Source organism: Pelophylax lessonae, assembly GCF_965119305.1.
Source record: "Pelophylax lessonae genome assembly, chromosome: 1".
NCBI lineage: Eukaryota > Metazoa > Chordata > Amphibia > Anura > Ranidae > Pelophylax > Pelophylax lessonae.
In genome coordinates, this window is record NC_138768.1 from 887773003 (window position 1) to 887799865 (window position 26863).

Below are 26863 nucleotides of genomic sequence, written 5' to 3' on the forward strand. Positions count from 1 at the left end.
CCTCCTCATCTCTCCTCTGTCTGATGATCAACGCTGATGCCGATATGGCCGATGCCTTCACCTGCGACCTGAAATTCAGTTCCATCCAACTGAAGGAATGCAGAGATGGTGGTAAGTATGATTTATTATGATGGTTGGGTTCCTTTTTATCCCGATGACCCGTCTTCATCCATGTTTGTGGTGAAAACCTTTGATGGTCCTCAGAATTCAGTCCTCCATTCTTTGGAGGTATTTCATCTGATGGAAGGAGGGGTGTGATTGGTTGGTGTGGGTGATGGCTCCGTTTATATCTAAACACTGATCCTTAAGCCTCGTACACACGCAACGATTATCGGACGACCGATTGTCCGACTTTTGTCCAAGTTGTGTTTTGTTGGTTGGAATGTGCCTAGACTGCACACGAATTTTCTCGGCCAACAAAATTCTACTTCAGAAGTGATGTCATGTGTTGGTTTGCTTTCTTTGTGTTCTTTCTTCTCTGAGCATGCCCAGACTTGCTCATCAGATTTTTCCCTGTCAAAATCTGTACTGACTGACAGAAAAATCGGCCAACAAAAATTTCATAGTCTGCACACCAGATTTTTTTCAGCCAAAAAGTCGGAGTTGGTTATCGGAAGCATCATACTAACAAGCCGAAAATCAGCAGATCAGACGTTGGCCGAAAATTCCCTGCCAATTTTCGACGCGTGTGTACAAGGCATTAATTCTGTTCCATGAATTGGTCCTCCTCACTTTTGACTTTATCCTTATCATTAACCCCTACATTGCTGGATAATTATGACCAACACTGATTCTGTACTAGGGTGAGGATCTACGTATAACCATGGAAGACTTGGAGGCTCCTATTGGGCCCATACTGTAGATGTCCAGCTATATCAGCCATTCTCACCTAGGGTTCCGTGGAACTCTAAGGTTCCTGCAGAGGTTGCTGGGGTTTCCTGTGGCTCATTGACCTCCAACCTAATGGGATATGGATAGTTCTGGAACCAATGTCAGCACTGGGGTTTATTTACCAAGGGCAAATCCACTGTGCACTACAAGTGCACTTGGAAGTGCAGACGCTGTAGATCCGAGGGGGACATGCAAGGAAAATAAAAACAGCATTTTTGAATGCACATGATTGGATGATAGAAGTTAGCAGACCTTCCCCATATTTTAAATCTTCCCCCCAGATCTACATTGACTGCATTTCCAAGTGATCTTGCGGTGCACTTGTAATACACAATGGATTTGCCTTTAGTAAATAAACCCCTGTCTCTTCTGATCTTCTTAGCTGTCTGCAAGGGTCGCATTCTTTCCATTGAGTGCCAATATAAGGAGCACTGACCCACCATTGAATTGGTTTTATCACAGGTACCCTCAGACCTGAATTTCTTTGCAATCTTTGAGCTACATAGTGAGTTATTTAGGAAGTATTAGCATATGGATGCATTCAGGGTCTTTTTTCAGCGGGAACGCGGGGGAACGCTGGGGAACGCTGGGGAACGCAGTTCAGGCACCTCTAGCACTGAATGTATGCCATAACAAGGGGTGCTGGAGGGTCTACTGATGCTACATCTTTTGATGCTGGAGGGAATCTATTTTTGGATGACAATCTATTGTTGCTACTGTGGGTTAATTGTTGCTGGAAGGGATCTACTGTTTGGGGAGGGGGTCTACTGTTGCTGGCTGCTAGAGAGTCTATTGATGCTGGCTGCTCAGAGGTGGAACCAAGGGTTAGTGCCCGAAGGTGGGTAGGGGGCAGAGACACAAAGTAACTTAGAAAGGGGAATTCCCGCACATTTTCTCTGAGAAAAAAAGCCCTGGATGCATTAAATACATAAGAAAGTTTAGTAACCTCTGTAGGAAATCTATTGGCCTTTTAGGGCTGTAATATGTGTGATTATCCTCTTCAAAACCCTTCAGGGCCCCCCCTCTTTCTCTAATGCAATTCCTCTAGGATGCTTATTAATACCTGCCTTCATAGAAATCCAACAGAGATTCCTAAAATTCCTATACATTTATTTCATCTAAACGTATGTGCCAAATGTTACTGTTTCCATCATCAATTGTTGTGCAGCCAGACAGTTCTCGCCCCCCCCCCCCCCATGCTTGTGGGCCCCATAGGAGTCATGTGGTTTGCTGTGAATATAGTTAAGACTTTGAATGTTGTGTATCGACAAAGGACTCATCTATGAGAAGGACATTAGAGAGATGAGGGCCATCATTCTAGTCCAGGGTCATTGGTTATGTCACATGTGTAAGTGGGTGTGTATCGATGTCTAGAAATACAACCTTTACTACACATCTAAAGTCATTAACAAATGATGTACAGGAAGCCCCATCTGAGCACAGTCCAGGGCAGTGGCGGCTGGTGCTCCATGGGCCGGGGGGGGGGGGCAGAAGGACCGCACCATACCCCCCCGGACCACACCAGCCCACACACCATATCCCCCCCAGGACCACAGCAGGACCCCGCCCCCCAGCTTACTCACTCTGCCTGGACAATTGGACATGTTCAGCAGCAGCAACAAATGGCGGTGGCGGTGACGGCGGCTTCGGCTTCTTCCCCCATTAGTCTTCTGTGTCTCCTCCCTCCTCCTCCATGCCCAATGGCATGGCTTCTCCTTTCGGCCAATCAGGAAACTGGTCTCAGGACCCGCTTCCTTATTGGCCAGGAGGAGGATCCGTGTGACAATAGCGAATATTAATTCGCTATTGTCACACAACTGGGTGGGCTCGGGGCGAAGTGCTCTGCGCCCCAAGCCCACCCTTTTTTTAGCCTATTAGAGCCTCTGGCTCTAATCACATGGTTAAAAAAAAAGTCCCATTAAACTCCATGCGTCCGACGCCCTGCATGTAGATTAGGGAGCTGGACGCATGAATATGGGATGGCGGCGCCCCTGCGCCCCCAACACACCAGCCGCCAGTGGTCCATGGAGATGTCAGGATCGAAGGAGCCTCAAGGAGATGTCAGGATGGAAGAGCCTAACGCTGATAGAAATGAATGGCTGTCTACTTTGTGGAGGGTCACATAGAGCATCTTCTGGAGGTCCTTAGCTCCTCCCAGTATGCAGAGCTTTGTAAAGCGAGAAGAGCTGAGGAATTTCCTACAGCAGGGGTGTCAAACTCAATTTCATCGTGGGCCCCATCTGCATTTTGTTTGCCCTCAAAGGGCCAGTTGTATCTGTAAGACTAGATGTCGAGAGCACACCACCCACCTTACATCAGAGGTCAAGAGCCCCCTCATCACCAGAAGTTAAGAGTCCCCCCACCCTCCCTTATATCACAGTGCACGCCCCTAACTTTTAGGAAGAAGCTGGGAGTGGAGCTGGGAAGCGGAAAGTGTAGGGTCTGGAGGACCAGAGAAGGGCTGGAGTCAGCTGTCCGAGTCTGTTGAATGCTGAGACCAGGGGAGGCAGAGGGGGTGCTGCCACTGCAAAGAGAGGCGCAGGATCTGTAGGAGAAGTTCTTCTGACCTTCTGTCGACTGCTGAGATGGGCGGGGGGAGGGGGGCAGAGAAGCATCTCTGCATGACTGCACAGAGAACAGCAGGATCTGTAGGAGAAGTTCTTCTGGACATTCAGTTTTTTCCTCCTTCTTCATTCTATCAGTCCATCCAACCTCATGGGTGACAATCATGGTGGATGAAGACAATCTGCTCCAGCTAGATAAAACTTCAACACAAGATTCTTTCTGAACACACAATAATGATATACTATAGGTGGAGAGAGACCGGGCACCATAGGCAGCGCCATATTGTTTGGTATAAATTTCATATAATAAAATAGGGGCAGTAATTGTGGATTTATTGTTTTTAGTAAATCACTGTTAGTAATTATTTGATAGAACATAAAATAATTGAAAATTATACAAATGTGATTCATACAATACAATTCTCTGCCGGCCAAAAAAACGAATTCACTCATTTTCGGAACCAAATGTTTTTAATTTGCTGAATTGACTCAGACATCTCTGCTCAGAAAAGACCAGGGGGTGATTGGTTGGTGAGGGGGGTGGGTGATTGGTTGGTGAAGGGGGGGGTGATTGGTTGGTGAGGGGGTGGGTGATTGGTTGGTGAGGGGGGTGGGTGATTGGTTGGTGAGGGGGTGGGTGATTGGTTGGTGAGGGGGGGGGGTGATTGGTTGGTGAGGGGGTGGGTGATTGGTTGGTGAGGGGGGTGGGTGATTGGTTGAGGGGGTGGGTATCATTGTGTACAAGTGGCACTAAATCCTAATAGTGAAATCATCAATAATCATATGGTATATAATGTGGCATGAAAACAATGAAACATGCAGTGAATAAATTATGAGCAAAATATATAATTGAAAAAAATATGTAGAAAAAAAAAATCATATGAAAGTGATATGAGGAAATAGGTGCAAAATCCAGGGTTAGGTGGACATAAAAATGTCCTTTCAATGAAAAAATCCTTTTCAATATTAAACAAGAGTGTCCAAAAAGAGCAAAAAGGTGTATAAGTAACGTTGATTGATGAAATCCACCCCCAAGCACCAACACTTAGCATACGCATCTTACCAGATAGCATGGACCATAAATTATAATGGTCATAAAAGCACATAATAACCCGGCATCAGAGATAGGCGGTGGCTGCTCAGCAGCAGCTCCAAATGGATCGGGAATGAAAAAAAATGAACAAGCATAGGGAAGCCTGCTAACATTTAATTCATTTTATTTAAAATATGTAAGGAGTACCTTCGATGAGTTGTAAAGAGGTACAAACAAGTCAAAAACCAGCAGACTGTCAGCTCTGAGAAAGGAATGCCATAAGTAATGGCTAAGCAAGCATGATGTCTTTAGTAATAGCCACAGCTGACGCGTTTTGTCATTGGTGACGTTTTCCCAGGGGCAGGCCAAATGTTAGATATGTATCTATAATGGAAAAAATTTTAGGTGTCTGTACAATGATGGGTATTGGTACAATGATGGGTGTCTGTACAATAATGGGTGTCTGTACAATGATGGGTGTCCGTACAATCATGGGTGTCCGTACAATCATGGGTGTCTGTACAATAATGGGTGTCTGTACAATAATGGGTGTTTGTACAATGATGGGTGTCTGTACAATGATGGGTGTTTGTACAATGATGGGTGTCGGTACAATGATGGGTGTCTGTACAATAATGGGTATCGGTACAATGATGAGTGTTTGTACAATGATGGGTATCGGTACAATGATGGGTGTCTGTACAATGATGGGTGTCGGTACAATGATGGGTGTCTGTACAATAATGGGTATCGGTACAATGATGAGTGTTTGTACAATGATGGGTGTCGGTACAATGATGGGTGTTTGTACAATGATGGGTGTCGGTACAATGATGGGTGTCTGTACAATAATGGGTATCGGTACAATGATGAGTGTTTGTACAATAATGGGTATCGGTACAATGATGGGTGTTTGTACAATGATGGGTGTCGGTACAATGATGGGTGTCTGTACAATAATGGGTATCGGTACAATGATGAGTGTTTGTACAATGATGGGTGTCGGTACAATGATGGGTGTCTGTACAATGATGGGTGTCTGTACAATAATGGGTGTCTGTACAATAATGGGTATCGGTACAATGATGGGTGTTTGTACAATGATGGGTGTCCGTACAATGATGGGTGTCTGTACAATGATGGGTGTTTGTACAATGATGGGTGTCTGTACAATGATGGGTGTTTGTACAATGATGGGTGTCTGTACAATAATGGGTGTCTGTACAATGATGGGTGTTTGTACAATGATGGGTGTCTGTACAATAATGGGTGTCTGTACAATAATGGGTATCGGTACAATGATGGGTGTTTGTACAATGATGGGTGTCCGTACAATGATGGGTGTCTGTACAATAATGGGTGTCTGTACAATAATGGGTATCGGTACAATGATGGGTGTTTGTACAATGATGGGTGTCTGTACAATAATGGGTGTCTGTACAATAATGGGTATCGGTACAATGATGGGTGTTTGTACAATGATGGGTGTCCGTACAATGATGGGTGTCTGTACAATGATGGGTGTTTGTACAATGATGGGTGTCTGTACAATGATGGGTGTTTGTACAATGATGGGTGTCTGTACAATAATGGGTGTCTGTACAATGATGGGTGTTTGTACAATGATGGGTGTCTGTACAATAATGGGTGTCTGTACAATAATGGGTATCGGTACAATGATGGGTGTTTGTACAATGATGGGTGTCGGTACAATGATGGGTGTCTGTACAATGATGGGTGTCTGTACAATAATGGGTGTCGGTACAATGATGGGTGTCTGTACAATGATGGGTGTCTGTACAATAATGGGTGTCTGTACAATGATGGGTGTTTGTACAATGATGGGTGTCGGTACAATGATGGGTGTCTGTACAATAATGGGTGTCGGTACAATGATGGGTGTCTGTACAATGATGGGTGTCTGTACAATAATGGGTGTCTGTACAATAATGGGTATCGGTACAATGATGGGTGTTTGTACAATGATGGGTGTCCGTACAATGATGGGTGTCTGTACAATAATGGGTATCGGTACAATGATGGGTGTTTGTACAATGATGGGTGTCCGTACAATGATGGGTGTCTGTACAATGATGGGTGTTTGTACAATGATGGGTGTCTGTACAATGATGGGTGTTTGTACAATCATGGGTGTCTGTACAATAATGGGTGTCGGTACAATGATGGGTGTTTGTACAATGATGGGTGTCTGTACAATGATGGGTGTCTGTACAATAATGGGTGTCTGTACAATAATGGGTGTCTGTACAATGATGGGTGTCTGTACAATGATGGGTGTCTGTACAATAATGGGTATCGGTACAATGATGGGTGTCTGTACAATGATGGGTGTCTGTACAATAATGGGTATCGGTACAATGATGGGTGTTTGTACAATAATGGGTATCGGTACAATGATGGGTGTTTGTACAATGATGGGTGTTTGTACAATGATGGGTGTCGGTACAATGATGGGTGTTTGTACAATGATGGGTGTTTGTACAATAATGGGTGTCTGTACAATGATGGGTGTCTGTACAATGATGGGTGTCTGTACAATGATGGGTGTCTGTACAATAATGGGTATCGGTACAATGATGGGTGTTTGTACAATGATGGGTGTCTGTACAATAATGGGTATCGGTACAATAATGGGTGTCTGTACAATGATGGGTGTCTGTACAATGATGGGTGTCTGTACAATAATGGGTATCGGTACAATGATGGGTGTTTGTACAATGATGGGTGTTTGTACAATAATGGGTGTCGGTACAATGATGGGTGTCTGTACAATGATGGGTGTCTGTACAATGATGGGTGTCTGTACAATGATGGGTGTCTGTACAATGATGGGTGTCTGTACAATAATGTGTGTCTGTACAATGATGGGTGTCTGTACAATGATGGGTGTCTGTACAATGATGGGTGTCTGTACAATAATGGGTGTCTGTACAATAATGGGTATCGGTACAATGATGGGTGTTTGTACAATGATGGGTGTCCGTACAATGATGGGTGTCTGTACAATGATGGGTGTTTGTACAATGATGGGTGTCCGTACAATGATGGGTGTCTGTACAATGATGGGTGTCTGTACAATGATGGGTGTCTGTACAATAATGGGTGTCTGTACAATGATGGGTGTCTGTACAATGATGGGTGTCTGTACAATAATGGGTGTCTGTACAATAATGGGTATCGGTACAATGATGGGTGTCTGTACAATGATGGGTGTTTGTACAATGATGGGTGTCTGTACAATAATGGGTGTCGGTACAATGATGGGTGTCCGTACAATGATGGGTGTCGGTACAATGATGGGTGTCTGTACAATAATGGGTATCGGTACAATGATGGGTGTTTGTACAATGATGGGTGTCTGTACAATAATGGGTATCGGTACAATGATGGGTGTTTGTACAATGATGGGTGTTTGTACAATGATGGGTGTCGGTACAATGATGGGTGTCTGTACAATGATGGGTGTCTGTACAATGATGGGTGTCTGTACAATGATGGGTGTCTGTACAATAATGGGTATCGGTACAATGATGGGTGTTTGTACAATGATGGGTGTCTGTACAATAATGGGTATCGGTACAATGATGGGTGTCTGTACAATGATGGGTGTTTGTACAATGATGGGTGTTTGTACAATGATGGGTGTCGGTACAATGATGGGTGTCTGTACAATGATGGGTGTCTGTACAATAATGGGTGTCTGTACAATGATGGGTGTCTGTACAATGATGGGTGTCTGTACAATGATGGGTGTCTGTACAATAATGGGTATCGGTACAATGATGGGTGTTTGTACAATGATGGGTGTCTGTACAATAATGGGTATCGGTACAATGATGGGTGTCTGTACAATGATGGGTGTTTGTACAATGATGGGTGTCTGTACAATAATGGGTGTCGGTACAATGATGGGTGTCCGTACAATGATGGGTGTTTGTACAATGATGGGTGTCTGTACAATGATGGGTGTCTGTACAATAATGGGTATCGGTACAATGATGGGTGTTTGTACAATGATGGGTGTCTGTACAATAATGGGTATCGGTACAATGATGGGTGTTTGTACAATGATGGGTGTTTGTACAATGATGGGTGTCGGTACAATGATGGGTGTCTGTACAATGATGGGTGTCTGTACAATAATGGGTGTCTGTACAATGATGGGTGTCTGTACAATGATGGGTGTCTGTACAATGATGGGTGTCTGTACAATAATGGGTATCGGTACAATGATGGGTGTTTGTACAATGATGGGTGTCCGTACAATGATGGGTGTCTGTACAATAATGGGTATCGGTACAATGATGGGTGTTTGTACAATGATGGGTGTCCGTACAATGATGGGTGTCTGTACAATAATGGGTGTCTGTACAATAATGGGTGTCTGTACAATGATGGGTGTTTGTACAATGATGGGTGTCCGTACAATGATGGGTGTCTGTACAATGATGGGTGTCTGTACAATAATGGGTGTCGGTACAATGATGGGTGTCTGTACAATGATGGGTGTCTGTACAATGATGGGTGTCTGTACAATGATGGGTGTCTGTACAATGATGGGTGTCTGTACAATGATGGGTGTCTGTACAATGATGGGTGTCTGTACAATAATGTGTGTCTGTGCAATAATGTGTGTCTGTACAATGATGGGTGTCTGTACAATGATGGGTGTCTGTACAATGATGGGTGTCTGTACAATAATGGGTGTCTGTACAATGATGGGTGTCTGTACAATGATGGGTGTCTGTACAATGATGGGTGTCTGTACAATAATGGGTATCGGTACAATGATGGGTGTCTGTACAATGATGGGTGTTTGTACAATGATGGGTGTCTGTACAATAATGGGTGTCGGTACAATGATGGGTGTCCGTACAATGATGGGTGTTTGTACAATGATGGGTGTCTGTACAATGATGGGTGTCTGTACAATAATGGGTATCGGTACAATGATGGGTGTTTGTACAATGATGGGTGTCTGTACAATAATGGGTATCGGTACAATGATGGGTGTTTGTACAATGATGGGTGTTTGTACAATGATGGGTGTCGGTACAATGATGGGTGTCTGTACAATGATGGGTGTCTGTACAATAATGGGTGTCTGTACAATGATGGGTGTCTGTACAATGATGGGTGTCCGTACAATGATGGGTGTCTGTACAATAATGGGTATCGGTACAATGATGGGTGTTTGTACAATGATGGGTGTCCGTACAATGATGGGTGTCTGTACAATAATGGGTGTCTGTACAATAATGGGTGTCTGTACAATGATGGGTGTTTGTACAATGATGGGTGTCGGTACAATGATGGGTGTCTGTACAATGATGGGTGTCTGTACAATGATGGGTGTCTGTACAATGATGGGTGTCTGTACAATGATGGGTGTCTGTACAATGATGGGTGTCTGTACAATGATGGGTGTCTGTACAATGATGGGTGTCTGTACAATAATGTGTGTCTGTGCAATAATGTGTGTCTGTACAATGATGGGTGTCTGTACAATGATGGGTGTCTGTACAATGATGGGTGTCTGTACAATAATGGGTGTCTGTACAATGATGGGTGTCTGTACAATGATGGGTGTCTGTACAATGATGGGTGTCTGTACAATAATGGGTATCGGTACAATGATGGGTGTTTGTACAATGATGGGTGTCCGTACAATGATGGGTGTCTGTACAATAATGGGTATCGGTACAATGATGGGTGTTTGTACAATGATGGGTGTCCGTACAATGATGGGTGTCTGTACAATAATGGGTGTCTGTACAATAATGGGTGTCTGTACAATGATGGGTGTTTGTACAATGATGGGTGTCCGTACAATGATGGGTGTCTGTACAATGATGGGTGTCTGTACAATAATGGGTATCGGTACAATGATGGGTGTTTGTACAATGATGGGTGTTTGTACAATAATGGGTGTCGGTACAATGATGGGTGTCTGTACAATGATGGGTGTCTGTACAATGATGGGTGTTTGTACAATGATGGGTGTCTGTACAATGATGGGTGTCTGTACAATGATGGGTGTCTGTACAATAATGTGTGTCTGTGCAATAATGTGTGTCTGTACAATGATGGGTGTCTGTACAATGATGGGTGTCTGTACAATAATGGGTGTCTGTACAATGATGGGTGTCTGTACAATGATGGGTGTCTGTACAATGATGGGTGTCTGTACAATAATGGGTATCGGTACAATGATGGGTGTTTGTACAATGATGGGTGTCCGTACAATGATGGGTGTCTGTACAATAATGGGTATCGGTACAATGATGGGTGTTTGTACAATGATGGGTGTCCGTACAATGATGGGTGTCTGTACAATGATGGGTGTCTGTACAATAATGGGTATCGGTACAATGATGGGTGTTTGTACAATGATGGGTGTTTGTACAATAATGGGTGTCGGTACAATGATGGGTGTCTGTACAATGATGGGTGTCTGTACAATAATGTGTGTCTGTGCAATAATGTGTGTCTGTACAATGATGGGTGTCTGTACAATGATGGGTGTCTGTACAATGATGGGTGTCTGTACAATGATGGGTGTCTGTACAATGATGGGTGTCTGTACAATGATGGGTGTCTGTACAATGATGGGTGTCTGTACAATAATGGGTGTCTGTACAATAATGGGTATCGGTACAATGATGGGTGTCTGTACAATGATGGGTGTTTGTACAATGATGGGTGTCTGTACAATAATGGGTGTCGGTACAATGATGGGTGTCCGTACAATGATGGGTGTCGGTACAATGATGGGTGTCTGTACAATAATGGGTATCGGTACAATGATGGGTGTTTGTACAATGATGGGTGTCTGTACAATAATGGGTATCGGTACAATGATGGGTGTTTGTACAATGATGGGTGTTTGTACAATGATGGGTGTCGGTACAATGATGGGTGTCTGTACAATGATGGGTGTCTGTACAATAATGGGTGTCTGTACAATGATGGGTGTCTGTACAATGATGGGTGTCTGTACAATGATGGGTGTCTGTACAATAATGGGTATCGGTACAATGATGGGTGTTTGTACAATGATGGGTGTCTGTACAATAATGGGTATCGGTACAATGATGGGTGTCTGTACAATGATGGGTGTTTGTACAATGATGGGTGTCTGTACAATAATGGGTGTCGGTACAATGATGGGTGTCCGTACAATGATGGGTGTTTGTACAATGATGGGTGTCTGTACAATGATGGGTGTCTGTACAATAATGGGTATCGGTACAATGATGGGTGTTTGTACAATGATGGGTGTCTGTACAATAATGGGTATCGGTACAATGATGGGTGTCTGTACAATGATGGGTGTTTGTACAATGATGGGTGTCTGTACAATAATGGGTGTCGGTACAATGATGGGTGTCCGTACAATGATGGGTGTTTGTACAATGATGGGTGTCTGTACAATGATGGGTATCGGTACAATGATGGGTGTTTGTACAATGATGGGTGTCCGTACAATGATGGGTGTCTGTACAATAATGGGTGTCTGTACAATAATGGGTGTCTGTACAATGATGGGTGTTTGTACAATGATGGGTGTCCGTACAATGATGGGTGTCTGTACAATGATGGGTGTCTGTACAATAATGGGTATCGGTACAATGATGGGTGTTTGTACAATGATGGGTGTTTGTACAATAATGGGTGTCGGTACAATGATGGGTGTCTGTACAATGATGGGTGTCTGTACAATGATGGGTGTCTGTACAATGATGGGTGTCTGTACAATGATGGGTGTCTGTACAATAATGTGTGTCTGTACAATGATGGGTGTCTGTACAATGATGGGTGTCTGTACAATGATGGGTGTCTGTACAATGATGGGTGTCTGTACAATGATGGGTGTCTGTACAATGATGGGTGTCTGTACAATGATGGGTGTCTGTACAATAATGTGTGTCTGTGCAATAATGTGTGTCTGTACAATGATGGGTGTCTGTACAATGATGGGTGTCTGTACAATGATGGGTGTCTGTACAATGATGGGTGTCTGTACAATGATGGGTGTCTGTACAATGATGGGTGTCTGTACAATGATGGGTGTCTGTACAATGATGGGTGTCTGTACAATGATGGGTGTCTGTACAATGATGGGTGTCTGTACAATAATGGGTATCGGTACAATGATGGGTGTCTGTACAATAATGTGTGTCTGTACAATGATGGGTGTCTGTACAATGATGGGTTTCTCGCAGTGACCGTGTTGTCAGATAATAAACACAGTCTTATTCTTAATGAATGGAACTCATATACTGCATTTAATAGTTTGTTATCCTCAGTATCTGATTCTGCACACTCATCATTAATGGAAGGGGAAGTGAAGACGTAAATTTATAAAAATAAGTTTTGGGGAATAAAGAAGAAGTATTGAAAAAGCAGCCACTGTAACAGGGTTGCTCAACCAGGGGTTCCTCTGAGGTTGCTTGGGGTTCCTCTGAGGTTGCCAGGGGTTCCTCTGAGGTTGCCAGGGGTTCCTCTGAGGTTGCTTGGGGTTCCTCTGAGGTTGCCAGGGGTTCCTCTGAGGTTGCCAGGGGTTCCTCTGAGGTTGCTTGGTGTTCCTCCTGAGGTTGCTAATGGTCCCTTGAGCAATGGGGAATTTCTGCCTCTTAGATAAGTTCCCAATGACACCATTGTTCCTTTTAGCTATCTGTAGGGGGGGAAATTCTTCCCAATGATGACAAGAGTAAGGAGCATTCTTCCCACTGACTGTCACACTAATTTGTTTTGAGTTGTAGATTTTTCATTTTTAGCAGGGGCTCCCCGAGACCAGAAATGTATTTCCAAGGGTTCCTCTATGTTGAAAAGGTTGAGAAGGGCTGCACTGTAATATTAGGTTCCAGAGTTCTGCTGGTTCTTTATGTGTTCGGATTCTTTGGGTCATTGGTGTGGGGGGACTGGAAGAACAATGAGGGTTCCCTCACAAAATGAGGCATGTCTGTTACTCTGGAGCCCAGAGGAGGTGTGGAAGTCTTGCCAGAGGAGGCTTACATGAGGGAGAAAGGTGCCCCCCCCCCACAAATGGGGAGTTTAGTAACGTTATACATTGGACCATCACCACCTCTCAATAACCTAATAAAGAAAAAACAATAAGAAGATGGTACCCAATCCCTGCTCACAATGTATTAGAGTTCCTAAAACAGATCCAACATCTCTCCTCATTTCTCTGTCCTCCACTCATCAGTCTCTGTAGTTGGGAACAAAATCCGGGAGAGGGGATCACATGTAGAATGCAGGTTGTCATTAGTACAGGAGTCTTAGTATCACCGCTCCTATATACCCCAAACCTTCATCATTTGGAACGCCATTCTTCCTTCAGGTTCTTATGACTACCAGCCTTCCACACCAGGATGCCCTGTTCCATCTTGCCAATGTAAGGAGTGGGCACATTGTGGAAAATGTTTAGGTTTTTAGGTTGTGTAAGATTTTGAAGATTAGGTTATGAATGACTTTGTAAATTAGGTTATAGAAAACTTGGGAGTTTTGGAATATTCTGAAGGTTAGTTTGCAGGAAATTTTGGAAGTCAGTTGTGGAAGACTTTGGAGGATAGGCAGTGGAAGACTTTGGAGGTTAGGCTATGGAAGACTGTGTAGGATAGGCAGTAGAAGACTTTGCAGATTAGGTTGTGAAAGACTTTGGAAGTTATGCTGTGAAAGACTTTCGAGGTCAGGTTGTGGAAAATTTTAAAAGTTAGGCTGTGGAAGGCTTTGAAGGTTAGGCAGTGGAAGACTTTGAATGTTTGGTTTTGGAAGACTTTGGAAGTTAGGCTTTGGAAGACTTTAGAGGTTAGGGAGTGGAAGACTTTGGAGGTTAGGCAGTGGAAGACTTTGGAGAGTAGGTTGTGGAAGACTTTGGAAGTTATGTAGTGGAAGATTTTGGAGGTTAGGTTATGGAAGACTTTGGAAGTTAGGCTGTGGAAGACTTTAGAGGTAAGGCAGTGGAAGACTTTGGAGGTTAGGTTTTGGAAGACTTTGGGAGTTAGGATGTGGAAGGCTCTGAAGGTTAGGCTGTGGAAGACTTTAGAAGTTAGGCTGTGGAAGTCTTTTTTTGGTTAGGCTGTGGAAGACTTTGGAGGCCAGGTTATGGAAGACTTTGGAAGTTAGGCTGTGGAAGACTATGGAGCTTAGGCTGTGGAAGACTGTGGAGGTTAGGCTGTGGAGTACTTTGGTTAGGTTGTGGAAGACTTTAGAGGTTAGGTTTTGGAATACTTTAAAGTAATTATAAACTTCTGAAATGAAAAATGAACCATTCATATCCTTCTATAGTGTGTACTTGCCTCAGTCCAAAGCACCAAGTGTGGTTTCTGTCTGATGTCTCATTCCTCTACTATTTGTCACTTCTAAGAGTCTGTGCTGGCACCACATAATTCCAGAAGATGCCCCCCCCCCCTTCCCTCCAGCACACACAAGATAGTTGGCAGCCTGTGCATGAGACTGTGTAGAAGGGGGTGTGCCCCTTCCCTCCACTTAGGTCTCAGATTACACCTAGTTCCATGCTCTGTGCTGTGCAATGTGTGCCATCATATCCCCACCCTCTGCCTTCTGGAGCTCAGAAAAAAAATTCTTTGATCTGTGTGCTTTAGAAGGCTGTAGAGAAGAGACGACTGCAGATAAACAGGTACAACTTATGTAGGAGGATTTGTTTCATCTCTGTGTATCACCTGAGGACAGTCACTTCACTGGGGACATGGAGGGATTTTACACCCACTTTTAGGGTTAGCTGCAGGTGACTTTTGGATGTGGGGTTTCACACCTAACTCTCCTGGAAGCTAATTTCCTAGTCTTGATATGGAAGCAGGAACACCATCTACATAGATATAGGACCAGAACATACCTTAAAGAGGTATTAAACCCAAAAGCAAACTTTTATTATATTTCAGCTTACCAATTCTTAGATGAGGCAGCTGCATTCGTTTTCATAGTTACATAGTAGGTGAGGTTGAATAAAGACAATAGTCCATCCAGTTCAACCTGTGTAGGTGTGTGTGGCTGTAATCATCTCACATACCCCTGAATGTTCTGATCCTTGAGATGTACGTCTAAGAGTCTATTGAAAGCCACCATACTTCCCGCAGAAACCACCTCTTGTGGTAGAGAATTCCACAATCTTGTAGCCCTAACAGTAAAGAACCCCCTGCGTTGCCTGAGGTTAAAACGCTTCTCCTCTAATCGCATTGTATGCCCTCGAGTCCTCATGCAATCCCTTCGACTGAATATCTTTTATTCTATGCTGAGATCACCATTGAGGTATTTATAAATTGCTATCATGTCCCCTCTCAGGCGTCTCTTCTCCAGGGAGAATAAATCAAGCGATTGCAGACGCTCTTCATAATTAAGGTCCTCCAATCCCCTAATTAGTTTAGTTTCCCTTCTCTGGACTCTCTCCAGCTCCAACACATTCCTTTTTTTTATTTTCACCTGGTGATCCTGAAAAAAAAGAAAAGGAATGCAGCCACCACATCTAATGAATAGTAAGCGGCGAAATATGATATTTTGGGTTTATTACCACTTTTAATCTATTAAGTCACTCTCTGCCAAGAATGAGCCCCCCGGCTGACCCTGGACAAAGTCATCATTGGCAGCCTATAGCACACCCACTGGTGGTCAGGCTCAGGGCCGATCTGTTTATTCTGAAGAGCAGAGGTGTCAAACTCAATGTCATTGCGGGTCGCATCAGCAGTATGGTCAGTGGCGGTCCATCCATTAGGGGTGCAGTGGCGCCGCCCCCCCCCCCCCCATCCATGCATCCGGCCCCCTAATCTACATGCAGGGCGCCGGACGCATGGATTCCAATGGGGGATTTTTTTTTTTTTAAGCACGTGATTAGAGCCAGAGGCTCTAATAGGCTTCAAAAAAGGGTGGGCTCCGGGCACAGAACAATGTTACATAACAAAATACTTTCCGGATGCGTTGTATGTATAACACAAGGCCCGTGGGCCGAATGCGACCCACCAGGTCTTGTCACGTGGCCCTCACACCCAGTTTGGCAGCAGGAACATGGCGGATCGTCATTAATGCCACCTCTGGCTCTCACCATCTGCTCCCTGGTGTCACTTGTAAACACAGGAGCCTTTGCTCTTAGTGGCTCCCAGGACTCGTAGATCCCTGAATGCACTCATGGTGGGGCTCGGTGGGGACAGATCTCCAGAATCTGAGAGAGAGGATGATCTCTCGGCAAGGAGAGGCAGAGCCGCCTACACAGGGAGGTACTCGAGTTGGGCAGGGATGGGGGGGTTAGGCTTGCACACTGTGCATAGTGCACCCAGTGTCGGGACAAGGTCTTCTAGAGCCCAGGGCGAGCATGCTAAACTGCCCCCCCCCAAGATGTATAATCATTATGTGTCAGCAAAAATCCCCCCCCCCAAAAAAAAACACTAAGCACTAATCTGCAAGCTTACCGCCAAAGCATAAATCCCCCTCCTCCTTCAGTAAAAATCCACCCCCCCTGCTGAAATCCCCCTCACAGCACAAATCGTTACCCCCTCATCCCCCCCGACTGGGCATCTCTGCCAGTAACCTGCTTCCTAAGCTCTGGAACACGGGATCCGTGACTCTGGCTAGACAGTACAAGTTTTGGAGTGAAACCAGAATCAAACTGTTTATTCAAAACACATGAACACAGAGATATACAATCTGACAACCCCCTTAGCCACACAAACATACACATCCCATAATAAGCTTACTCAAGGCAGACAGGAACAATAGAACAATGGAATGCAGCTATTCAACAATAACAAACCTCCACCCCACTAGCAAGAGTCTGATTAGTGCAGAGCAGACCTGACTGGGGTTCTTGGTCACCCTGTGCCCCTAATAGACACGGGGTGACTTATACATAGGAAGAACCGGGGAAACTGGACGAGGAGTCTCCCAACCTCCCTAAAGCAATCTGGGCTCCACAAGCCCCCCAACCAAAGTGACTCGCGTCACAACCACTAAATTGTGGAAGAAGTGAAGCGCTGTGAATACTTTCCGGATGCACTGTAAAGTTTTATAAAGATTCCTTGGAGACTGCGTATTACAATTCCAACAGAAGATGACTTGTATCTGGGAAGACGTATCTCAGGGTTTCAGCTGCAACATTGTATCTGGGAAGACGTATCTCAGGGTTTCAGCTGCAACATTGTATCTGGGAAGACGTATCTCAGGGTTTCAGCTGCAACATTGTATCATTTTATCCAATTGATTGCTGACTGTTTGTATCCCAGTGTGACCAATCAGAGGGCAGCATTGTTCCACCCCGGAGATCTGTGCTTCTGTAGAATGGGTCGCCCAACACAATGACTTCTGAGTATCATCTTTATTCTGTTCCTGGAAATGTAGATGAGGGGGAAGAGAGGAACAATGACAGACAGACAGAGCTTTGTCTGCGATCTTCACTCTCCATAGAATAGAGGAAGTCACACAATCACCACAAAGACACAAAAACAACCACAAAAACCCAAATCACACAACATGGTCTGAGGGAGCCAAAACAACAAAACAATGTCTGTACTTATACTTTACGTCACCGGTCACACTGATGCAAATCACATAACAAGTTTCACTCTATTGTCCGCAATGGAAGATTCAGAGTCGCACCGATTTTAAAAAGTAGTTCTTGCACTACTTTCGGTAAATTCTGGGTGCATAGACATCTGTGCATGACGGATGTCTATCAAGTGGCACCTGAAGTCACACCATTTCAAAGTCAGATTCAGAATGATCGAGGACTAAAGTGGAAGAAACGCCTAATTATATCTATCTACCCCAAAATCCTGCCTAACCTGTGTAAATATATATATATATATATATATATATATATATTTTTTTTATAAAACCAGAGGTACAAAACATAACAAAAAAGGCACTAATTTTCTACGTTGATCAGTGTTAGTTTTTTTTTTTTTAACTGGTGTTACTGTAGTTAAAAAGTATAGACTTTATTCTATCATTTGTCATTTTTTTAAATTACACTAAAATGTTTCTTATAAAATAAATTATTTTCAAAATTTTACATTTTTGTTAATTGGTCAGTGAATGTGTAATGTCTATTTTTAATCAACGCATAGACCAAAAAAAAAAAAAAAACCATAACAAAACAAAAAAAAAGGCACTTTTTCTACTTTGATTAGTGTTAGTTTAAAAAAATAATGTTACAGTAGATAAAAAGTATTAATTAATTAATTAATTAATTAATTATTAATTGTTCTGTTTTTTTTTTTTTTGGGTTCTTTTTTTAATGCAAAAAATAAAAATAAAAACTAACAAATCATTATTATTATATAAATATTCCTTTTTTTTTTTAAATGGTGTTACTGTAGTTAAAAAGCATAGATTTTATTCTATCATTTGTCATTTTTTTAAATTACACTAAAATGTTTCTTATAAAATAAATTGTTTTCTAAATTTTACATTTTTTTTAATGGTTCAGTGGATATGTAATGTCTATTTTTAATCAATGCATAGACCAAAAAAAAAAACATAACAAAACAAAAGAAAGGCACTTTTTTCTACTTTGGTTAGTGTTAGTTTAAAAAAATAATGTTACAGTAGATAAAAAGTATACATTAATTAATTATTAATTGTACTGTTTTTTTTTGTTCTTTTTTAATGCAAAAAAAAAATAAAAACTAACAAATCATTATTATTATATAAATATTCCTTTTTTTTTTTTTAAATCGTGTTACTGTAGTTAAAAAGCATAGATTTTATTCTATCATTTGTCTTTTTTTTAAATTACACTAAAATGTTTCTTATAAAAGAAATTATTTTCTCAATTTGACATTTTTTTAATGGGTCAGTGAATGTGTAACATCTATTTTTAATTAACGCATAGACCAAAAAAAAAAAAAAAAAACATAACAAAACAAAAAAAAGGCACTTTTTCTACTTTGATTAGTGTTAGTTTAAAAAAATAATGTTACAGTAGATAAAAAGTATACATTAATTAATTATTAATTTTTCTTTTTTTTTTTTTGTTCTTTTTTTAATGCTTAAAAAATAAAAATAAAAACTAACAAATCATTATTATTATATAAATATTCCTTTTTTTTTTTAAATGGTGTTACTGTAGTTAAAAAGTATAGATTTTATTCTATCATTTGTCATTTTTTTAAATTACACTAAAATGTTTCTTATAAAAGAAATTATTTTCTCAATTTGACATTTTTTTTAATGGGTCAGTGAATGTGTAACATCTATTTTTAATTAACGCATAGACCAAAAAAAAAAAAAAAAACATAACAAAACAAAAAAAGGCACTTTTTCTACTTTGGTTAGTGTTAGTTTAAAAAAATAATGTTACAGTAGATAAAAAGTATACATTAATTAATTATTAATTGTACTGTTTTTTTTTGTTCTTTTTTAATGCAAAAAAAAAAAATAAAAACTAACAAATCATTATTATTATATAAATATTCCTTTTTTTTTTTTAAATCGTGTTACTGTAGTTAAAAAGCATAGATTTTATTCTATCATTTGTCATTTTTTTAAATTACACTAAAATGTTTCTTATAAAAGAAATTATTTTCTCAATTTGACATTTTTTTTAATGGGTCAGTGAATGTGTAACATCTATTTTTAATTAACGCATAGACCAAAAAAAAAAAAAAAAAACATAACAAAACAAAAAAAGGCACTTTTTCTACTTTGATTAGTGTTAGTTTAAAAAAATAATGTTACAGTAGATAAAAAGTATACATTAATTAATTATTAATTGTACTGTTTTTTTTTTTAATGCAAATAAATAAAAATAAAACTAACAAATCATTATTATTATATAAATATTCCTTTTTTTTTTTAAATGGTGTTACTGTAGTTAAGAAGCATAGATTTTATTCTATCATTTGTCATTTTTTTAAATTACACTAAAATGTTTCTTTTAAAATAAATTATTTTCTCAATTTTACATTTTTTTTAATGGTTCAGTGGATATGTAATGTCTATTTTTAATCAATGTATAGACCAAAAAAAAACATAACAAAACAAAAAAAAGGCAATTTTTTATACTTTGATTAGTGTTAGTTTAAAAAAATAATGTTACAGTAGATAAAAAGTATACATTAATTAATTATTAATTGTACTGTTCTTTTTTTGTTCTTTTTTTAATGCAAACAAATAAAAATAAAAACTAACAAATCATTATTATTATATAAATATTCCGTTTTTTTTTTTTTTTTTTTTAAATGGTGTTACTGTAGTTAAAAAGCATAGATTTTATTCTATAATTTGTCATTTTTTAAATTACACTAAAAAGTTTCTGATAAAATAAATTATTTTCTCAATTTTACATTTTATTTTAATGATGTCAGGGAATGTGTAACATCTATTTTTAATGAATGCATTGACAAAAAAAAAAACATAACAAAACAAAAAAAAAAAAAAACTTTTTTCTACTTTGATTAGTGTTAGTTTAAAAAAAATAATGTTACAGTAGATAAAAAGTATACATTAATTAATTGTTCCGTTTTTTTTTTTTTCTTTTTTTAATGAAAAAAAAAATAAAAATAAAGACTACCAAATCATTATTATTATATAAATATTCCTTTTTTTTTTTTTTTTTAGCAATTTAGTCCTTTTTTTTTTTTTTAAAGCAATACTATGCTCACTATAAGAGAGGCTGACAGCTACTGGGACTGTATGGGGCTGGATGGAGGGTGCACCTAGAGACACATTTAGGGACAAATGCCCACACCCTAAGCAGTCTGCATTCACCCTTGGATGGATACTAGGTACCGCAATATGCACTGTTAAGCTCAGACTGGCAACATAAGTATCAGCCTGTCATAGAGTTATGAAGGATGCTGCCAATGGGGTTGAATTGTGCACCTATGCCCCCCCCCCCCCCCCCACACACCTAAAACCCAAGAGCCCCATTGACCAGGGCTAGATGTTCAGTGTGCATGGGGCCCCACACACAGCTTTTCCCTCACTGGGGTCCGACCTCCACAACTCCAACTCACTCTGGGCTCTGCTCTGACCGGAACACTTTGCCTTGAAATAACTTATCCTAAAACAGTAATAATGAAGTGACAGCGGTCAGATTATCTCTCTGGGCGCTCCCTCTGAAGAGGACTGCATATTTTTCTATACCAGGAGACATTACAGTGTTAAAAGAAATGTTTCAAAATTGTATATGGCCTTATCCTTATTTACAGATATCACCCCGGAGCCACCGAGAGAAATCAAGGGAATCACATACAAAAATGTCAGCCCTGTGATAGACAACCAAGGAGGAGGAGAGAAGAGCCGAGCAAAGGCCAAAAGAGGTACTGTGCATGAAGATGAGAATGAGGATAATAATGATGATATGATGGAGATGATATGGTGAGATGATGATGGAGATGATATGGTGATATAATGATGGAGATAACATGGTGATAGGATGATGATGGCGAATATATGGTGATATTATGATGGAGATGATATGATGACATGATGATGGAGATTATTTGGTGATATGATGATGAAATTAAGGAAATTATATGGTGAGATGATGATGGAGATGATATGGTGATACTATGATGGAGATGATATGTTGAGATGATTATTGAGATGATATGGTTAGATGATGATAGAGATGTTATAGTGAGACGATGATGGAGATGATATATGGTGAGACAATAATGGAGGTGATATGGTGAGACGATGATGGAGATGATATATGGTGAGATGATGATGGAGATGATATATGGTGAGATGATGATGGAGATGATGTATGGTGAGACAATGATGGAGATGATATTTGGTGAGACAATGATGGAGATGATGTATGGTGAGACGATGATGGAGATGATATATGGTGAGATGATGATGGAGATGATGTATGGTGAGATGATGATGGAGATGATGTATGGTGAGACGATGATGGAGATGATGTATGGTGAGACGATGATGGAGATGATATATGGTGAGATGATGATGGAGATGATGTATGGTGAGACGATGATGGAGATGATGTATGGTGAGACGATGATGGAGATGATATATGGTGAGATGATGATGGAGATGATGTATGGTGAGACAATGATGGAGATGATATTTGGTGAGACAATGATGGAGATGATGTATGGTGAGACGATGATGGAGATGATATATGGTGAGATGATGATGGAGATGATGTATGGTGAGATGATGATGGAGATGATGTATGGTGAGACGATGATGGAGATGATATATGGTGAGACGATGATGGAGATGATATTTGGTGAGACGATGATGGAGATGATGTATGGTGAGACGATGATGGAGATGATATATGGTGAGACGATGATGGAGATGATGTATGGTGAGACGATGATGGAGATGATATATGGTGAGACGATGATGGAGATGATATTTGGTGAGACGATGATGGAGATGATGTATGGTGAGACGATGATGGAGATGATATATGGTGAGACGATGATAGAGATGATGTATGGTGAGACGATGATGGAGATGATATTTGGTGAGACGATGATGGAGATGATGTATGGTGAGACGATGATGGAGATGATATATGGTGAGACGATGATAGAGATGATATATGGTGAGACGATGATGGAGATGTTATTTGGTGAGATGATGATGGAGATTATATGGTGAGATGATTGTGGAGGTGATATGATGATGATGATATGATAAAGATGATATGGTGATATGATGATGGAGATCACATGATGATGGAGATGATATGATGATGGTGAAGATGATATAGTGCTACAATGAGGGAGATGATATGGTGATATGATGGAGATGATTTGGTGATATGATGATGGAGATGATATGGTAATATGATGATGGAGATGATTTGGTGATATGATGATGGAGATGATATGATGATGGTGAAGATGATATAGTGATACAATGATGGAGATGATATGGTGATATGATGATGGAGATGATATGGTGATATGATGATGGAGATGATATGGTGATATGATGATGGAGATGATATGGTGATATGATGATGGAGATGATTTGGTGATATGATGATGGAGATTATATGGTGATATGATTGTGGAGGTGATATGATGATGATATGATAAAGATGATATGGTGATATGATGATGGAGATCACATGATGATGGAGATGATATGGTGATATAATGATGGAGATCACATGATGATGGAGATGATATGGTGATATGATGATGATCACATGATGATGGAGATGATATGGTGATATGATAATAATGGAGATGATATGATGATGGTGAAGATGATATGGTGATACAATGAGGGAGATGATATGGTGATATGATGATGGAGATGATATGGTGATATGATGATGGAGATGATTTGGTGATATGATGATGGAGATGATATGGTGATATGATGATGGAGATGATTTGGTGATATGATGATGGAGATGATATGGAGATATGATGATGGAGATGATTTGGTGATATGATGATGGAGATGATCAGCTCCAGCACTGCCTACCATTGCCCTATGTTAATTAGAAGGTTTCCGACTCTGATTTTAAAGTGGCAGTTGGATCAATAAATTAGCTGATAGACTCCAATTCTTAATAATTGCAGACACAGTGCAGAAAGTCTGCAATCAGTTTCTAAACAATGTTTTCTGATTGGGGGCCAATAATGTACCCCAAATGGCAGGTGACAAAAGCCATTAGTGGCGTCTTGTCGTGTTATGGAAATAAGGACTTAACCATTATAGAAGCTGAGCAGTCTGATAGATCTGCAGTCATGTGGGGGATGGGGTAGGTTAGTTATATCGATCTGTTAGTAATGCCATAATCATTTTCAGTGTATATAATTCAATGTTTCCTGTTTTTTTCCACATTCTCCTCTGTGTTCAGGACTCTGCTGTGGTTGTGTTTTCCTTATCATGCTCTGCGTCATCTTCCTGACATCCCTGACCGCTATCATCACCCTGTCTACAAAGTGTGAGTATTTATCATCAGGAGACCAAACTTCCTGCTGGATGCCATCTCCTCCTTTTACAGGTAGCTCTGACATATACCACAGTGATGTACAAAGAATACTAAGCCAGTCACCCCTGTCTCTGTGCCAGAGGAGCTTACACTCTAATGTCCCCTCCCCCACAGTCACATCAGGCTCTGTACCAGAGAAGCTTACACTCTAATGTCCCCTCCCCCACAGTCACATCAGTCTCTGTACCAGAGGAGCTTACACTCTAATGTCCCCTCCCCCACAGTCCCATCAGTCTCTGTACCAGAGGAGCTTACACTCTAATGTCCCCTCCCCCACAGTCCCATCAGTCTCTGTACCAGAGGAGCTTACACTCTAATGTCCCCTCCTCCCACAGTCACACACTAATATTATTATACATGTATATAGCTCTGACATATACCGCAGTGCTGTACAGAGATCACTGAGCCAATCACACTAGTCTCTGTACCAGAGGAGCTTACACTCTAATGTCCCCCCACAGTCACATCATTCTCTGTACCAGAGGAGCTTACACTCTAATATCCCCTCCCCCACAGTCACATCATTCTCTGTACTAGAGGAGCTTATACTCTAATGTCCCCTCCCCCACAGTTACATCAGTCTCTGTACCAGAGGAGCTTACACTCTAATGTCTCCTCCCCCCCAGTCACATCCGTCTCTGTACCAGAGGAGCTTACACTCTAATGTCTCCTCCCCCACAGTCACATCAGTCTCTGTACCAGAGGAGCTTACACTCTAATATCCCCTCCCCCACAGTCACATCAGTCTCTGTACCAGAGGAGCTTACACTCTAATATCCCCTCCCCCACAGTCACATCAGTCTCTGTACCAGAGGAGCTTACACTCTAATGTCCCCTCCCCCCACAGTCACATCAGTCTCTGTACCAGAGGAGCTTACACTCTAATGTCCCCTCCCCCCACAGTCACATCAGTCTCTGTACCAGAGGAGCTTACACTCTAATGTCCCCTCCCCCACAGTCACATCAGTCTCTGTACCAGAGGAGCTTACACTCTAATGTCCCCCCACAGTCACATCAGTCTCTGTACCAGAGGAGCTTACACTCTAATGTCCCCCCACAGTCACATCAGTCTCTGTACCAGAGGAGCTTACACTCTAAAGTCCCCCCACAGTCACATCAGTCTCTGTACCAGAGGAGCTTACACTCTAATGTCCCCCCACAGTCACACTATTATTACTCGGTGGTCTCATGGTCTTCACGTATATTCTAGTATTTCAGGTGTCTCAGCAGTATGATGAGACCGCCATGAGATTGGAGAAATTACGGCAGGAACACAGACATCTGAACTCCAGCCTCTCTGGAGACATACATAGGAAGGACTCTGTGGTTCGGGGACTTCGGGAAGCTCTCACACAGACAGAGGAGGAGCTGGAAACAACTCACATCGATCTACTGAAGAGCCATGAGGAAGGGAAGATGATTATCCAGAAGCTGGAGAAGACCATGCAGGAGAAGTCGGAGACGGTGAACTCTGTACAGAAACTACAAGGAGATCTCTTGGATGCCGGAGACAAACTGCAAGAAAAGGAAAACCAACTAAGCAGGTGAATTATTTATTTCTTTATTCTGAAGTTCTAGAAATCCATTTCACACAGAAACCTTCACAAAGGAACCGTCTTCACTCCAACTGACTCCGTCTTCTGGCCTGAATCTTTGATAGTCCGATACTTCAATATCTGAGGTATTTAGTCTTTCAGCACCATGGACAGCTCATGAGTCTTCTATAGTGAGTGCTGTAGTGTTTTCTCCAGCATTTATTTCCATGAGGAATAACATAAATGTGAGTGAAGAAAAACTCTAACACGGTGACACGGTGACATAGATACGGGATTACTCATACCGGAAAAAGATACAAAGAAAATAAAATACAATCTGTATCCTTAGGGATGAGCCTGGCTTTGGTTCAAGGCAGATTCAGCAAAGATTACTAAAGTATTAACAGCTTCAATACCGGGCACTTCCCGCCCAGGACAATTTTCAGCTTTTAGCGCTGTTGCAATTTGAATGACAATTACGCGGTCATGCTACACTGTACCTATATGAAATTTTTATATTTTTTTCACACAAATAGAGGTTTCTTTTGGTGGTATTTATTCACCACTGGGTTTTTTCTTTTTTGCTAAACAAACGAAAAAAATTCTGAAATTTTTGAAAAAAATATATATATATTTTTCATAGTTTGTTATAAAATTTTGCAAACAGGTAATTTTTCTCTTTCACTGATGTGCGCTGATGAGGCTGCACTGATGGGAACTGATAGGTGCTGATAGGTGGCACTGAAGGGCACTGATAGGTGCTGATAGGTGGCACTGATGGGCACAGATAGGTGGCAGAGTTGGACACTGATAGGTGGCAATGATGGGCACTGATAGGTGGCAATGATGGGCACTGGTAGGTGGCAATGAT

At 41.2% G+C, this 26863-nt stretch overlaps 1 protein-coding gene across 1 annotated transcript; it reads left to right on the forward strand.

The window, feature by feature from the left end:
• On the forward strand, nucleotides 1-26005 carry LOC309550776 (uncharacterized protein; the record flags this gene model as incomplete). Its single annotated transcript, XM_082251112.1, has 4 exons — nucleotides 1-111; nucleotides 21675-21785; nucleotides 24323-24409; nucleotides 25668-26005. The coding sequence occupies exons 1-4, from the start codon at nucleotides 24-26 to the stop codon at nucleotides 26003-26005; spliced, it is 624 nt and encodes a 207-aa protein (XP_082107238.1). The 5' UTR covers nucleotides 1-23.
• Between the last annotated feature and the right edge of the window lie 858 nt (nucleotides 26006-26863).